The 18,982-nt window shown below is 32.8% G+C and overlaps 1 protein-coding gene across 13 annotated transcripts in view; it reads right to left on the reverse strand.

Annotated features, from left to right (window-relative positions):
- The window catches only part of LOC148628555 (multiple PDZ domain protein-like), a 157,630-nt gene that overhangs the window by 57,020 nt on the left and 81,628 nt on the right, over positions 1 to 18,982 (reverse strand). For 10 of the 13 annotated variants that reach the window (XM_088590004.1, XM_088589983.1, XM_088590081.1 and 7 more), the window contains 4 exons: positions 17,771 to 17,999; positions 16,777 to 16,978; positions 5,505 to 5,603; positions 3,771 to 3,791 (listed from right to left, as the gene is read on the reverse strand). In XM_088590004.1, coding sequence (XP_088446130.1) covers positions 3,771 to 3,791; positions 5,505 to 5,603; positions 16,777 to 16,978; positions 17,771 to 17,999 — 551 coding nt within the window. The remainder of the gene's footprint in view (positions 1 to 3,770; positions 3,792 to 5,504; positions 5,604 to 16,776; positions 16,979 to 17,770; positions 18,000 to 18,982) is intronic. The other 3 variants (XM_088590015.1, XM_088589994.1, XM_088590044.1) reach the window with 1 other exon arrangement.

Raw genomic sequence — 18,982 nt, forward strand, 5'->3', positions numbered from 1 at the left:
CTTGACCTTAAGCTGTTTACTATAATTGGGTTACTGATGAAAATGGAAATGGATCTCTATTTAATTAACTCTAACAAATTTCCTGATAAAGATTGTGGCCTTACTGTAGAAAATTGATAAAAGATATGAGTTTTTATGGACACATCTGACCATTTTGATGGAGAGAAACCGACATTGATCAACTTTCCTGCCAATGGTGGTATTAGAAAACACCAAAATTAGATGAGGTTCTGATAAATTCTCAGTTGTAAATCAATTTCTAGGAAGTTGTAATTTACACAATACCATAAATCTATCGAGTTATGATCAATATAAGGAAATTCATAAACCCTGAATGTTTGTGTAACTGTCTAAATAAAGTAGCCCTCTTGAATCCAAATGAATATGGTTAATACATGAGGAATATGAAATTCGCCATGGAAAATCCAAAGCTGGTTTTGATAGCGTAACATGAAATTGATTGGACCCTGAGTTAATGAATAAATGACAGAATTGAATTCCAAGCATACAATGAATTACATAACAATATTTCTGAGATTTATAGTCAAATTAATTCCACTTTAAAGATGGCAGAATGAGAAAATGAACTCTTAAATGTGGTGCGTTGGCTGAAATTATTGGTTTTATAGTGTAGACTAGCTGTTAGATTTTGTTTTTTTAAAAGACTTCTTTTTAGTAAGTAAAAATGAGGAAATGAATGGGGTGTTATGATGTAAAAGTCCAAAATAAATTGAAAGTGCCAATATACATAAAAAAAGAATAAAAATAAATTGAAATACAAGTAGCAAGGTGGCCTTTTTTCTGTTAATAATAATCATAGCTAACCTCAAACTTAAAGTTTTTTTGTTGTTTTTTTAAGCAATTAGATTAAAAATTGGGCTGAGAAGTAATTTAGGAAAGGCTAAATCCTAACAATTATATGAAACTTTTTTTAGTGTTGATGTAAAATTTGCTTAATTCCAAAATTTTGCACAGTAAAAATTATAACTCACATTTTTAACTCACACAAATGTAGACCAAGTTATTTGGGGGAAAAAAAAATTATATATTACATGAGTCCACTGAACAATACAAAGATTTTCAATGGTAACACCATCATCTAATAAAAGCTCACCAGATTAAACCAACTTACCTAAAATGTAAATTACATAAATTGGTAAAAAAAAAACACACACACACACAAAAATAGTTTTATTCTTTCCTAGATCTAAGACCTAAGAAACAAAGTAAGTTATAAATCCATCCACATGGACTGACATGAATTTGCACTGTTGCCTGAAATGTAAGAGCACTTTTATTTTAACCTAGATTTTTTTTTATTTAGGTCACACCCCCTTATATTAACCTGATTTACAAAATGATTACTTGTCACCATCATTACCTCAGCCCATAAATCATTAATTAAGTAACCAGAATTACATGCTATTATAAAAGAGTCAACTTGCAACATACTGTGTACTGTGTAAACCTGTAAACTGCAAAAACGATTTAAGCATGTGGTTAAATCAACACTCCAGTAGTCACTGGCAGTTGGTCAAAATATTCTGATGGCAGGAATTTTACTGCCTCTATTATATAACATCATTAACTGAAGTGTGGGAGGAAAAAAATATCAGACACCAAACTGAACAAGAAATAAATCATTAAAACAATTCTGATCTCTTGATATGGTGCGCTGCAGATGCAAAACCTTATATTGAGTTTATCGTTTTTGCAGTTTAAGTAAATAACTTTGATACTTATCAAACAAAATGTAATTTCAGGACACAGAAGACAATCTGAACTTAGACTTGATGGCTATTTCCAGTGCAGTACCTGTCACATTTCATTACTTTACAAAGGCATAAGGCCACAATAAAAAAAAGTCCTTGCTTAACAACACATTACAGCACATGCAATGATGATGTTCATTGGATAGAGTTGGCCTTCAAGATGAATTTCTTTCAATAGTAACACATGACAATTGAAGAAGAAATTTCAACTTTCATTAGATGGGTATTTCAGCAGCAGTCTTAATAAAGACTAATAGAAAGAATATTTAAATCTTGTTAATTGTCCTGTAAATAATCAAAGGCAAGTTTCGACACTTACAATAGTCTGGTAGTAATGTGCCACCCTAATTTGAGAGAGAACTACATAGAAATTTTAATGAGAAGTCCTTTGGGCTACCTTAATTAATTCTTTTGAAGTCCTTTGGGCTACCTTAATTAATTCTTTTGAATTTTATTATACCTAAAGACAGGGTCCCAAGATTAAATATTGAGGACTACCTTATTCATCGATCAAAAAGTTAGTGTCAAACCCTGAAAGGCAGTTTATCATGTGTTTGTCATTTAATCATGGGATCTATCCCTAAACATCCTCATTGTATACGCTATAAAAGCTTACATAAGACAATACTGACAAATCAAAATAACACTGTCACAAAGATTTCATCTCTATGGGTCCCTCTTTTATCACCCTGGTCCCATACTTTTCACTTCAAAATTTTGAATTGTCAGTAATTTAGTTTCATCTGAAACATTTAAACTGAAAACATGAAAACAATCAGAAGAATTGAAACCAGGCACATCAATGCTACACTAAGAAGCAAAAACAATGTAAGATATATATACAAAAACTGTGCAGAAAATAAACCACAACATATGAATAATAGGCTGGTTGCTATTTGGTGCTAAATATATTACAAAACTTCGTCAATCACTAACAAAAAAAAAACTGTTCAGGTCTTAGCTAGACAGTGCTTGATTCATACCAAGTTTACGAAGAATAACATTTTTTTTCTCAAAGGAATATATTTTTGCTTCTAAATGTAATGCAGAGAAGAAGCCTAGTTTCATTTTTTCTAATGTTACTTTTCCTCATGTCTTCAAATTTCAACTGGTCACTTTAAATGTCTCAATGGCTTTGTCAACTCTTATTAAAAATACAGCCAGTAAAACAGTTCACTTCAGAGAATAGAGATGGTCTCCTCTTGATTAATCAACTATTACCTGATGAAATGTCAAAGTTAGTAAACAAGGCAATTGACAAAGAGATTTATACCTTCTATTATTTCAGGTGTTGGTATCTGAGTTTGGTGGAAAGTTTAAATTTTATAGTCAATTGTCCAGTTACCTACTCAGGTTAGTCATGAAAATTCAACCAAGGAAAGGCCAACTCTATTCCCTAAAGTTAAATTCGTTGCTGGTTTTAAACAATTATAGCTAACAGTATATTCACTAACAATACAAGCACTGTAATTAAATAGCACTCCAGCTAAGAATCATGCAAAATAAGATTCATGAGTAATTTTATTTTTGATATTTTGTTTCAATTGTCATAGTAAATAGAAATTAACATGTGGCCGTGCTCTTAGAAGATAAAATTTTATAGAAAGCACTGTAGAATTCAAAATTAAGGGAGATAACTCTGTAAATGACACTAAAATACAATAGATTCTGTTGGATTTTTATGTGGTTTATCTCCTAAGAGCAGACAGATTGGAACGAAAGATTATACATTTCATAGTATAGACCAATTAAACAACTTAATTACAAAAATAAAAATGTGTATAACATATTACAGAATTTGCATGCTTCTTACAAAGACTGCTAATGAAGTACTATCTACCTTAGTAACAATATCCTATACAGAAAAAGATCATTTTAGACAAAAAATCACAGAAATCAGCAATGCAGAATTTTCAGCAAACCAGCCAATTAGAGAATACTACAACCACAAAGATACAGAGAGATCAGAAACAAGAGCTAAGTTCATGCTATTCTTACCGATAATGTTTTGGAAATATCCTTCATTGAAGCATGAAATTAGTTAAACTTTATAGACACTGTGTAGCAAATTATCAATTTATGTACTAGAATCGAATTTTTGCCCAATGTCAGAAAGCAGCCAGCCTTGGCTTCCTTTTTGCTTCTGAGTGTAAGTACAGAAAGGTTACAAAGCTAATAAGTTCAGAGCTAGTCCAGATTTTCTATGGCTTGATAATTAGTTTTCTAATCATTTCCAGCCAATTTCATAACAAGAATTTAGATAGGTTAGAAGCACCTAATATGTATCAACAGGAAAAGAGGTTCATTAGTCTAGAATTGAGTTCCTTCTTATTTAAACCGAAAAATAAGAACAAAAAACTGATAACATATCTGGACCAACATCATGTATCACCCCCAAATGCTTGTCAAATTTTTCCATAATGACTGTGAATATTTACAATATATATCTATAAACACTGTGCAGGTTTGAATCATGATAGCAAAACTTTTTAACAATGTATGTTAAAACAAAAAAAACTTGGGATTGTGTTTTTAGTCCTAAACTTCCTGTAATGGGTTTCTAAAGGTGAGTGAAGTTGTAAATTATACTGAACTCAGTAAGAAATTAGTGCTTTAAACTTAGAAAGAATTCTAAATAATAAAGGTGGCAAAATAGTATTAACATGGGGTCAACAGTTCTGGTACTAAACCATGATTGGGATGGATGAATCCTTATATAAACTTATATATAGGATATACACTGCTCATGTTTCAGCCATTTTTGTCAGATCTTCCAACTCCTCTGGTTTTAGCCATTTCATAGCATGTAAATACTTTTTGCTCAGTGACCCCCAGTTTTCTATTCATAATTTCATTAAACACACCTTTAAATTTTATTTGAGTAGTTTTATGAAATCCCTGTTATTTTTCAGGGTTTTCATAAATAAAACCTACTAAGACAAAACCTATACATTTCAATTAAATGCTGTTGATGAGAAGTTACTCCTTGAAACACATGTACAGCATATCCAAATTTACAATATATATTATTGGTACTTTTTTTCAATTTGTCTCTCTCCTATATATGTAGAGTGCTCAGTACACAACTTTCTGAACTCGAGGTAAGCATGCTACCCGAAGCCCTCCAAGCCGGTTCAAACAATCTTGGAGTTTATGTAGGACCTTGTGCATGACAGCTTAAATATTTTTTGAGGGCATGTATCTTATTGTAAGCTCTGGCCTGGGCTTCATAAAAAAATCTCAAGTTGAGAATTTCCTCAAATCTTCAATTTTAAGTGGTTAAAGTATGAGTTGAGGATGAATTTGAGGTAAATCGCAATTAGAAATGTTTTATGAAACTGGGCACAAAACATTAAAATTAAAGCACTGCTAGTTTCCCATCTCATAATCATGCAGATGCAGAGTTTGTGTAATATATATAGATCTTTCACATGAAAAAGCTAAAAATAACCTTGGTAGTGTCAACAAAATATTTTATGGTCATTGTGAAGCAAAGTGGATATTCATGTATGACAGCACAACAAATAGTATAAGAATTTTCTTTAAAAAACAAATCCTTATATAACGATCTTAAACTTGTTTTCAAAACTATTACAAAGCAAATAAACATTACAGTGATAGTTTTACATAAATATTGACCATATCTAAAAGTAATGGTAGATGACCATCTGCATGACTTTAGACAGGATTGTTCATAAAAGATTGAGAGGATGTGGTATATTTATGACTCACTTTGGTGAAGGCATCATTGTAAGAGGTGGTGGTGACTGGTCCTCAGTCCGGGAGTTCTTCTTATAAGCAGCAGCATCTTCACTTGATATGTAAGTTATACTGAAAGGAAAGAGAAAAATGTGTGTAGCAATAACATAAAGTGGAAAAAAAATCTGTGAATGTGAAATTGTTGGTTTTCAAAGTTTCCATGTTTTGACTGACATCAGGTTAAATTAAAGATTCTTAGTGATCCCTTCATATACCATACACTCCAACATATTGGACCCTCCAATAAAAAGTATTTTAAAAAAATGTGCCTAACTCCAAGACAAATTTGAAGGATAATTTTTTTCTTTGTTAAAAATCAACAAAAATGAAATGTAAACTTGATATGTAACTCATGATTGACACATATGCCAAAAATCAGCTCAAAATCTGATTTTTGGAAGTGTTTAGAAACAAAAGGCTCCCAGGAGCCTGAATCGCTCACCTGGTTCAATTTTGCCTTTCAAGGGCAATAAATTAAACAAGAAGATGTCCAACAATTTTGATTCAAGAAAACTTTGATAGGACTTATCATAAGGATCATTTCAATAAATGAAAGTCTAAATCTATCATAGTTTTCAAGACATTGGCTGAAAACTGTATAAAAAAAAAAAACTGTCATTTTCCCATGTCAAGGACAACAACTCTTATAAGAAGGCGTCTGACAAATTTTATGCCTGAAGACTTTTGTAGTCCTAAAAATAAGGATCATTTCAGCATTTGAAAGAATTTGGCTGAACCTAACAGTTTTGGAGATATATGCAAAAAACTACTGTCTGATCCCTTTGTTCTATTTTTAGTAACAGTGGCCATGTTTTTTGACGTATCAAAAAACCCCACTTCAATTCTATGCAGGATACCCCAAGGAACACTTATACTGAGTTTTGTTTCAATTGGTAAAATAATATCAGAGGAGAAGATTTTTGAAAAAAATAACATCAAAAATAGCAAAAAACTTTGAAAAAGGGCAATAACTCCAACATGGCTTAATAGATTAAAATGAAAATTTGACAGCAGATATATCTCATCATGCTGAACACTTTTACTTGGTCAGGATTGGGCTTAACCTAACCATTTTGGAGATATATACGAAAAACTATAGTCTGACCCCTATGTTCTATTTTTAGTAACAGATCAGAAATCCCCACATCAGTTCTATGCATGATACCACAAGGAACGTTCATACAAAGTTTGGTTCCAATGTTCCAATTGGTCAAGTAGTTTCAGAGGAGAAGATTTTTGAAAGAAATAACATTAAAAATAGGGAAAAAAAGGATGAAAAAGAGCAATAACTCCAACATGGCTTAATAGATTAATATGAAAATTTGTCTGCAGATAGATCTCATCATGCTGAACACTTACCCCAGTGACAGAATTTGGCTAAAACTAAGTTTTGGAGATATATGCGAAAAACTATTGTCTGACCCCCATGTTCTAATCTTAGTAACGGTGTCCGTTTTTTTTTTTTTGATGTATCAAATATCCACACAACAGTTCTATTCAAGTTTGGTTACAATTGGTCAAGTAGTTCCAGAGGAGAAGAGTTCTGAAAAATTGTTAACGACGACGACAGACACGATGGACACCAAGTGATGGCAATAGCTCACATGGTCATTGGCCAGGTGAGCTAAAAAGTAGAGAAAACTTATGTTATATTGACAGACGGCTGGATTGAAGGATGGACAGTTGGAACAATGGATGGGTAAACCCTCCAAAACTTCATTGCATGGGGTAGAATAACTTTATAAAATGCAAAATTCAAATAGATAAGTCACCTTTTGTTGCAAATAGTGTGGCATGATACAAGAGGATCCCAAGAGCCTGAATCGCTCACCTGGTTAAATTTTTGCCTCTCAAAGGCAATAACTCTAACTAGGAGTTGTCCAACAATTTTGACTCCATGAAGACTTTAGTCTTTAGGAACATTTCATCAATTGAAAGTTTCATCCTATCTATTTTAGTTTTCAAGATATTGACTGAAAACTGTTAACAAGAGGCTCAAGAGAGCCTGAATCGCTCACCTGGTTAACCATTTGCTTATTTGAAAAACTTGAGGAATGAGACAGGCTAAGTTAAAATCAACTAAATTGTCAAATGCAGGAAACGCTTTTTATAGCATTTTAATGACCTGAACCAGAATTTTGCTAAAGGCAACAATTTTTGAATTTTTTTCAAAAACCAATCTTATTACCCCTATGTTCCATTTTTAATATAGGCAGCCATATCTATTCATGGATTAAAAATCACAAGTCATTTTCAGCACAATACACTAAAGAACTATTATGCTTATTTTCATTCAATGATCTTCAATGGTTTTAGAGAAGAAGATTGTCAAAGTTGTACATGTGAAAAAAAAAAAACAACAACAACAAAAAAACTGTTTCAGGGGTCATAATTCCTACATTATTCAATGAATGGTTTTGAAAATTTCGGCATAGGTCCTTCTCATGTTGCTTAACAATTTTAACCCAATGCCAGAAATTTGGTAAAGGCAACGGTTTTGAGTTATTTGCAAAAACTGCCCCCTGACCCCTATTTTCTATTTTTAGTAATGGTGGCCATGTTTTTTTCATGAATCAACAATCCCAACAGTCAATTTGGGTGGGATACCCTAAGGAACAATCATGCCAAGTTTAAGACCTGTCAGTCCAATAGTTTCTGAGGAGAAGATTTTTAAAAATTTGTCCACGACAACGACAGACGCCAAGTGATGGCATAAGCTCACTTGGCCTTTGGCCAGGTGAGCTAAAAACATAATGTTTTTCCTTTCAAGGGCTATAACTCTGATATGAAGTCATCTGACAACTTTGTAGGCTTTACAGACTTTTGTAGGCCTTATAATAAGAATCATTTCAGCAACTGAAAGTTTCATTCTTTCTAACATAGTTTTCATGGAGTCGTCTGACAACTTTGATCCCTTGGAGATTTTTGTAGGCCTTACAATAAGGATCATTTCAGCAATGAAAGATATTGGCTAAACCTTACTGTTTTGGAGATATATGCAAAAATCTGCTGTCTGACCCCTATATTCTATTCTTAGAAACGGCGGCTATGTTTTTTAACAGATCAAATATCCAAACAGTCATTTTGTGCAGGATACTCTAAGGAACAATCATCTTAAGTTTCATCAAAATCCATTCAGTAGTGTCAGAAGAAATTGTTAACAATGACGATGACAATGGACGCCAAGTGATGGCAATAGCTCATATGGCCTACAGCCAGGTGAGCTAACAACAAAATCTGTACACTACAGCACTTATACCAATTGTACACTACAGTACTAGTGCTAATACACAGGCTTGTTACCAAGAAAGCTAAGTATAGTGAATGCACTGGCAACCTGTCAAAACCTGATATCTTCTGAGCTCCATTCATATTAATTTTCATAGATTTTAAACATGCGTAAACCTAAACAGAACAATTTCTTAGTCCAAAAGGGACATACATTATAAAGACAGATTACATTGTATTGAGAAAGGTGAAACATCAAATATAACCAAGATATGATTAGCCATGAGCAGGACTAAGTAATCAACTGACAACTGCAATTTTATGACTACTCTTAGTATTCAACAAATGCATGTTATCTAAAAAGTACTCTATTATTCAAAGATATGGTAATAAAATCAACACTAACTTTAAAGGAGATGTACTAATTCCCAACCAATACTATTTTTTAGGAGAATATTTCTCATTTACTTAATTGAGTTTCATGGCAAAATACCTCATGTGGCCTACAGATAAATGACGATAAAATCTCTCCCCATTAAAATAACTCATTGTACTTTTCAGGAATTTGTTTAAGGATGGGCGTACTGGATTTTTACTGTTTTAGACAATGATCTTAACACCCACACCTCTTTTAAACAGACAAACCCTATGAATGATAAAACCATTTTTTTTCCAAAAGTAGTTTACAAAAGGACAACAAGTGCAAAAATATCCAAGGATAAAATGTCATCAAACTAATTATTCTTTGAAAACAGACAATTTTTTTTTACCAAGAATAGTCCTTAAATAACCCCCCAGGCTGTTCACGATAGGCCAAGAAAAGCACTAACTTACACGGACAAACGTCACAACACCCACTATTACTTAAAGGATAATGTAGAAACTTCATTCAAAGAAAGATTTTAAGTGCTGTTCTGAAAGAGATTGGTGTAAATTCCTGTATAGGGTGCAATATGATCACAGAAAAGGCTACAAATGAAGAGCAAACAGATTTATCATACAAAAATTCAATGTCCAATTAACACGAAGAGAGCTTGTGGGATGACAGCTAAACAGCTAACTGGGATTTTCTCTACAATTAGGTAAATGTAGGATTCTTACGAGAAAGGCTACTTAGACTTGCACCAAGAAAACACTTAACTTGGCAAATAAGAAACAGTATAGCACATTGCTTAAAAATTGACAGGAATAATTGTTTGTTTAAAACAGAACACATGCATTTTAGTGCAATAGCTTTTTTTAAATTTATTAAACAAAGCATGATGCTGAGTTACACTTAAATAAGACTAAGAGTAATTATTGCAAGGCCAAAATAAAAAATATCCTAGATTCTTATACCCTTCCTACCAAATTTTTTCACACTCCCCGAAAAATTTCATTTTGCTTTTTTTTCCCATTTTAGGTCAATTTTTTTTCCAACTGACAGAATTTTTCACTTAAATTGATAAAAAATAAAAATTAAATTGAACACTAGCTCCTAATTTAAGGAGAAATTGGATGATAATCTAGGATTTATTTTATGGTGGCCTAAAGCATGATAAGTTACATAACACAGTTTAGATAGTCACCAAACATAAGGAAATCATGTGATTTGTCTTCTGTCTGCGACTTTGTTCAACGTGTCTTAGTTTTCCGTTCCTCTTTCGCCTATCCCAGATTTGACTTTTTATGAGCAACATGGCGGGTGTTTCTAGGAAAACAGAGGATGCTTACCCTACCGGTGTACCTGGTCCATGCTCCCAGCTTTTACTGGAGTTTGAGTTGCTCATTTACTTTTGTTTCTTTGTATGTATTATTTTGGTTATTTTATGTTCTTTGTTGTTTGTTTTCCATATCAGGTCTTGGTCCCTGGTTTATATTCTTTTGATTTCCGCTATAATCTTGGTTCCCTTGATTACTCTTTCAAATATAATCACATTCAAGAGAGTAGTACACTTGTAAACTATTAAAAATATCACAAGCTTTTGCAATATGATGTTGCCTCAGGGAAAATAATCAGCAGTATAAATGCCTTACTCCTATGAAATTGAATGCTGACTTTTGGTTGCTTTCTGTAGTAAATATTGTAAAGCTATACAATATTACATTTTTTTTCAGCGAAAATTAACTAGAGGCTCTAAGGAGGCTGAATCATTCACCTGGAGAATTGAAATCATTTAATCGTATCATTTGGAACAAAAAGTTCATCGAAGAGGCCCCTATACTTACATCATATTCACTGTCCTAACGTCAAGTAATAAGATAGAAATCAATTAACAGAAACCTTTCGTTGACATAGGATATTAAATATAGATCCAGCTAAAAGCAAGAACAATAAATGTGACAACACAATACTGATAGTGGTTTTGGCACTGCCTTTCAAAAAAAATGTCCCTTAAAGTATTTTTTTTTGCCATTTTATCAAGGGGAGACCAATTATATTCCCTGAACTTAAATATAATACTTAATTCCTGCAAAAAAATTACCAAAGCATCAGTATTGGGATGATTCAAATATGCCAAAATCCCAAGACATGGCCTAAACATGATCACATGAAACAGAGCAATCTACATTCACAATGTAGTGAACTGAATAAAAAAGATTTAAAAAAAAAATAAATAAAAAAAAAACAAGGAACTAAGGGAAATAAAATGACATACAAAAAAACTAGAGCACTAGTAATATGAATTCCCTCAAAAACCAGGTGTTCTGGAAGGGTATCCTGCTTGGGCACCCACCATATTGCAAGTGAATATAACCTGGTAATGATCTAGCAAGAATAATGCAATTCCACGACATGTGCTGAATGTGTAATTAATGGGTAATGTTCTTTTCTAGAATTAAGCCTGTTTTCCATTTTTAATCCTTCCTACCTATTACTTAAACATTTTTTTCTCTTTTTAATGTAAATTATACCAAGATTTGTGGTAAATTGGCAGCATCTTTTTATAAATAATGCTCATAACTAGAGTTTGTGAGAAAAAAAATTAAAAAAAGCACAGCACTGTAACTCAAATGATCCAAATATTTTTAACCAAATTCCTAACTTTTACATGAACCTGTACTTAAAAAAAAAATCCAGTTGCAACTGTGAGATTTTCCTTACAATTCATATCAGGTCATTAAACTTTTGTTGTGTTTAAAAGGTCAAACAAATCTACTGTCACTCAATACTTAGAATAAATGTGTAAACAATTAATTAAAAGAAGTAGATCTGTGAGTTCAATAAAGGAATTGACACTTTATATTGTACAAGATTTCAGAGAGTAAGTTATAATCCAAGAATTGAATACAGAGTTTTGATACAATGCTTCCAATATTGTTTTACATTACATGTTCCAGAAACTTCAAAAAGAGTGGTACAGAGTGTTATTAAAAATCAAAGTACTAAGGTGCTGAGTAATACAAGATTAAATGAGCAACTAATACAGTAGATTCCGCTTAATTGCATAGCCTATTTGCCAGTAAAAATTATGCAAATAACCGGGCTATTCTTATAACCGAAATTATGATTTTACCGGAAGTGTGAGTTCAGGTAAGACGACGATACTGTGGATCAACCAGGGATATCACTGTTCAACATTTCTGATCTGGTATTTAATTGTTATAGACCTTCACATTGTATTGTTCTTTTATCAATAAATAATAATATATATTGTGTTTATCTTGTTTATTGACCTTCTTTACGTCGTGTGTATTTATAAGTAAAACCATGTGTTTCTCATCTATAAATAGTCAAGTAATTTCCTGACCTTTCTATGAAAGAAAATCCCATATTTCATATTTCAGCCAAGATTCAGTGTAATATTCATCAATGTTTGCAGTTTCTGGGCTTTTGAAATGGTCTGTGCGTTTTTATTCCTCTGTTCAATCACCATTGCACACTGATAGTTGTGTATTATACGTGTCATTGACCTCAATATATTCCTATGAAGTGTGGATAGTATGGGGCACCTTAGGGTAGTTGAATTTCATTAGACATTGTACTGAATGAAAGATGACTTTTAATTTTCGGTTGATATTTATGTCTAGTAACCCAAGCTCACTAAAAACTGTTCAGCTCATTAAAGAAAATTAAATTTACATTGATAATTATTTGTAGTCGGAAGAATTTAAATAGGGACAAAAAATACCCCAAGCCGAACCCCAGTTCGCATCATAAGGTGATGTTTGGCATGTCGTCAGAAGTCATTGTTGACCTAGGTGCTTGTTTATTTTAATGTAATTAGAAATCATTTAAATTGTCTTTTATGTCCATTATGTTTTTAATCCATTATTAACACCTCGTGATTGATGATAACCTAGTTTTTACAACAATAAATATGACTGACATATTTATGACCCAAAGGCTTAAAATATAATTTGGAAAAACTTGTCTTTACCTGGATGAGGCAAAATTCTCTATGCAATAAACCGAAATGCACCTGCAAGGCCTATGCAAATAAGCAATTTCTTCCCTAATAGAATAATAGGAAATGGTTTTGTGCAGGAGAAAATTATGCTAATAACCGAAATATGCAATAAAGCGATATGCGATTAAGTGGAGTCGACTGTATACATATCATATTATAGTGCATCTTGCAAATATAAACAAAAATTAAAAAGAACAAGGTGGAAGATACAACTTTCTTCCAGAAATATACAACTTGATAATTGTTTTTTATAATGTGTTAGATTTCTTGGACTTTAGAAGGTAGACCTAAGGTAAGGGAAACAACTCTTACAAATCATTGGAAAATTTGTTTTTAGCAATTGACATCAATCCCATGTAAGCATCAAAGTAGCTTGGATTGATTTCAACCTGTTTCAAATGAAAGCTTGATAGGCTTTGGTGAAATTGAATATGATACATATGCATCACTGATTTCAAGAGTTATGTCCCTTACCCTAGGTCTACCTCCTTTAAAATCTAATGATATCTGCATCTGATTACTACAAAAATAAATTCAACAAGAAACAAGAGGCTCCCAGGAGCCTAAATCGCTCCCCAGATAAAATTTTTGCCTTTTAAGGGCAATAACTAACAAGGAGTTGTCAGACAATTTTGACTCCATTTGATTCATTGGATACATTTGTAAGCCTTATAATAAGGATCATTTCAGCAATTGAAAGCTTTGGCTAAACCTAACAGATTTGGAGATGTATGCAAAAATTTGCTGTCTGACCCCATTGTTCTATTTTTAGAAACAACAGCCATGTTTTTTAAGCGATCAAAAATCAGTCATTTCATTAAGGACATCCTATAAAACAAAAATATCAACTTTCATTGAATTCTGTAGAGCAGTTTCTGAGGAGAAGATTTTTTAAAGTAATAACATAAACAGAAAAAAAAATGTTCAAAAAGGGCAATAACTCCAACATGGGTCAACAAATTTTCACCATGATATATGAGAAAAATGTCTGACCCCTTTATTCTATTTTTAGTAATGGCGGCCATGTTTTTAGACAGATTAAAAATCCCCACTACAGTTCTATGCAGGATACCCAAAGGAATATTCATACCAGTTTGGTTCCAATTGGTAAAATAGTGTCAGAGGAGAAGATTTTTGAAAGAAATAACATTCAAAATAACAAAAAAACATAGAAAAAGGGCAATAACTCCAACATGGCTTAACATATCAAAATGAAAATTTGACCACAGATAGATCTCATCATGCTACACACTTTAACCCCTAGTCAGAATTTGGCTAAACCTAACAGTTTTGGAGATATATGCAAACAAGAGGCTCCCAGGAGCCTGAATCGCTCACCTGGTTCAAATATGCCTTTCTAGGGCAATAAATTAAACAAGAAGTTGTCCAACAATTCTGACTTATGAAAACTTTGATAGGACTTATCATAAGGATCATTTCAGTAAATGAAAGTCTAAATCTATCATAGTTTTCAAGACATTGGCTGAAAACTGAAAAAATAAAACTGCCACTTTCCCCTGTCAAGGGCAATAACTCTTATAAGAAGGCATCTGATAAATTTTATGACTGAAGACTTTTGTAGTCCTATGTTCTATTTTTAGTAACAGTGGGCATGTTTTTCGACGGATCAAAAAAACCTCACTTCAATTCTATTCAGTATACCCCAAGGAACACTTATATCGAGTTTTGTTTCAATTGGTAAAATAATGTCAGAGGAGAAGATATTTGAAAGAAATAACATTGAAAATAGCAAAAAACTTTGAAAAAGGGCCATAACTCAAACATGGCTTAATAGATTAAAATGAAAATTTGACCACAGATAGATCACATCATGCTGAAAACTTTTACCTGAGTCAGAATTTGGCAAACCTAATGATTTTGGAGATATATGCGAAAAACTACTGTCTGACTTCTATGTTCTATTTTTAGTAACTGCAGCCATGTTTTTCAACAAATCAAAAATTCCCACATCAATTCTATGCACAATACCCGAAGGAACATTCATACTAAGTTTGGTTCCAACCGGTCAAGTGGTGTCAGAGGAGAAGAGTTTTGAAAAATTGTTGATGACGATGACGATGACGATGACGATGACGATGACGATGACGACGGACGCCAGGTGATGGCAATAGCTCACATGGCCTTCGTCCAAGTGAGCTAAAAAAGTGACAAAGGAAGTTTACACTGTCCAAAGTTAAAGGAGGTATGTCTGTGTGAAATTTCACACCATACTTTGGAGGCTTTTGAGTGTCTTTGGCTATTTTTTCACAGTTTGTTAAGGTTGTGGTCTCTGATAATTTCTTCATTGTCACTTTTTTCTCGACCTTTCACATTTGAATTCAATGACAAGTATAACATATTTGAAACAAAATGCAGAGAGTGACCTCACTGAGGGATACCTCTCATTATAACCGTGCTTGCCATAGGAGGGTAAATAGTGATAGGCGTGTTTGTCCGTCCATCAGTACCTCAATCTGTACTTCAATCAGCACTTCTGTTATTAAAGATACATTCTGCATTATGATAGTTTGAACAGCTATGCTCCTTCATCATGGACATATATAACTAGTGTGCAACAATTGTGTGAAGTTTCATAAAAATCATGTAAACCTTTAGAAGGAGTGTCACAAACAAGGTACATGAACAATCAGACAGAAAAGGTGATTTTCCTAATATTTATGGTAGAACTTTCAAGAACTAGGAGCATTCAATACAATGCAAAAACACAACACAAATCTAAACCATCAAAAACAAAGCCAAGTAGTCTAAAACACAATACTGTGAAACCTGTCTAAACAGTACCTCTTTAGGACTAAATGTTTTGTTCCATTTAGGCAGGTGTTCCCTTTAAAATGCACTGAAACTGCTATGACAAATTTCATAAAATGTCTGGTTTACACATGTTTCTGGTTTTTCCAAGGTTTTGTTTAAACAGATTTCACTGTATAATGCAATAATAGCATCCCCTTGACATGAATAAGAAACCACAGAACATAATAATGCACTCCTGACAAGATGACAGTGCATGGATCTTATAAGACAGGCTCAATTCAATTACAGTAGGATTAGTCTATGATGCTCCAGCTGATTACAGACACATTTAAAACTTTTTGAGTCTGTGTCAATGTGTTAATTTATTTTCAGTTCTAGGAATTCTGCTTTGTTAGCAAATTGTAAGGCAACAGTACTTTTTAAACAATATTGTGATGGTTTTATTGATGGAGGAATTGATCATGAGCACTTTTGTTATGATGTTGAACAGAAGTAATTGTCATATTTTATTACAAAAGTACTAATGATTTTTCATGTCTATTACACTTATTAAGAGAAGGTCATTTTCTTACACAGTGATAATTGAAGCATTTTCAAAATTGAAGGGGAAAAATGAACTAATGATCATTTAAGAATCATGAGAAGATAATAGGTATATTTTATCATTCTTTTTCCTATTCCCAAACAGATGTGATTCCTCCCTAATAAATGGTAGCATCCCTTTTAAATAAAAAAAAAACAGACAGACAGACATGAATGATTATTTTTCAACCAAATCCAGCAAGGGGAGCTAACAAAAAGGGCCAACCTCAAACAATTCCCAAATACAAGACCATCTACTTGTGACAACTTACCTAATGTCAAATGCCAATAACGAAGCTCTCCTAATGATAGCCCTAGCTTGAGCATTGGTAATTTTTCTTGTACTCTCGTTGTTCACAGAAACAATATAATCCCCAACCTTTACTCGGCCATCTTTTGCCACGGCACTATTGGGTGTAATAGACTTGACCTGACAGCCATTGATGCCTTTGTCCGTTGATTCAACAGCAAGACCTAAAAGACAAGTCAAATCATACTTTTTTAATGCACTTTATGTTAACCTGTTCAATAGTAGTATATGTCAAACTTGATTTTTTCCTACATTTTGTAATTCAAGTTCTTAAGTGTAATCATAAAATAGCAAAATAGCAAAGAAAAAATAATTTTCTTTCCTCTCAATATCATTGCAAATAGTTGATTGAATCTCCTATTTCATTGAACAAAGAAATAAAAGTAACGAGAACACAAGAAAAATAAACAGATAAACAAGAGTTGGCAAAACAGACACATCTAACAACAAAAAAGTACGATCTTGATCATTTTCTCACAGACCAAGAACAATTTTCCACATCTATCTAATAAGGACAGTAACCCTATCTTGTATTTATAGATTACCATTATTAAATTACTAGTAACGACATCAGAAAAAAGATGAGACTTCTGACAAGATATCATCCCCATTTCATGATTTGCTTTCTAAATGACAATGTCAAAGCTTCAGCTGTATTGGATGATATAATGATAACAATTTTCCTTGTCAGGTCAGACTTCTGAAGCTGTTTTGACTTTTGACATTCAACTGACCATTTATTATCAAAGTATATATACCTTCACAAACATTTTATACTTAAGAGTATCGAACAACAACGGCACAGTTTGTGAGGTACAACAAAACAGCAAAGTTATTTCAACCAAAGAGACTCTACTTCATACTATTCTGACACCTGGGTTCACCTGAGTAACTGTATGTTACTTAGGGTTACATGGCAAGCTTTACCGGTCAAACTGACAGCAACAATGACTTACCTAGTTGGTCATTGCCTTTCTTTATTTTGATTTGTTTCTCCAATGACACTGGCAGTACATCTGCTCCGCCTGATAATGTTCTCACCAAACTTGGTGAGGAAACAGGTGATCTACCTGGTGATAATGATGATGATGGTGAAGCTGATATAAGGTCACTTGTGATTGGCTGGGGAGAGGAATGTGGGATAGGTATAGCACCTGGGACTTCAGGCTGAGATACTTCTGGACTCTGAAAAGAAAAAGGATAGCTATTGTACCTTGGACCTCAGGCTGAGACACTTCTGGACTCTGGAAAGAAAACCAATAGCAATTGTACCTGGGAACTCAGGCTGAGATACTTCTGGCTCTGAAAAGAAAAACATTAGCACTAGTACCTGAAACTCCTGGCTGAGATACTTCTTGAGTAAGAAAGGTAAAATGAAATGGAAAAAACATAATTTAGCGCTAACAGGTTACAAAGTTATTAAGTAAACTTTTTTTTAATTTATTTTGGAGATTACAATCAATTCTTAGGCATTAAACTGAATCAAACAACAGCGGAATCAAAATTGTTTGGAAAAGAGTGGTTTTTTTTTGGTCATTTTCTTTACATAGTGTAAAGGACACAACTCTTACAGATCATCGGAACATTCGTATTCAACATTTTACGTCAATTTCATGTAAGCATCAAAGGAACTTGGACTGATTTCATTCTGTTTCAAATGAAAGCTTGAAAGATTTTGGTGAAATTGAATATGATACAAACATATCACTGATTTCAAGAGTTATGTCCATTACCCTAGATCTACCTCCTTTACTTAGTGCTACGCCTAATCCATCTGTATATAAATATACAAAATATACCAAACTAACTATTAACAGTGAAACCCACCTTAATTGAACCCTTAATAAACTAATAATCAGATACTTCATAGTCCATTTCTATAAGTTTAAATGTATTCTGAACCTGAGTATACAAAACATCTGTCTAAACCAAACAAATTCTACAGTCCAAAAGAGATTCAGTTTAGGCAGATTTCACTGTAGATACAAATGAATATATTACACTAGTACAAAGCAAAAAGTTTGGAAATACACAAAGCACACATAGAAATCAATACTTGTTTACAAAAGTACAATTCAGAAAGCCTAAATATTAAACCTTTTTCCATCCACTTGCTAACATTTCAAGAAATAAGATAAGTGTTGAATTTTGAATTCTTAACAAGACTA

This window comes from Perna viridis, chromosome 1 (assembly GCF_037379345.1).
Source record: "Perna viridis isolate PV_CMFRI_1.1 ecotype Kerala chromosome 1, ASM3737934v1, whole genome shotgun sequence".
Classification (NCBI taxonomy): domain Eukaryota; kingdom Metazoa; phylum Mollusca; class Bivalvia; order Mytilida; family Mytilidae; genus Perna; species Perna viridis.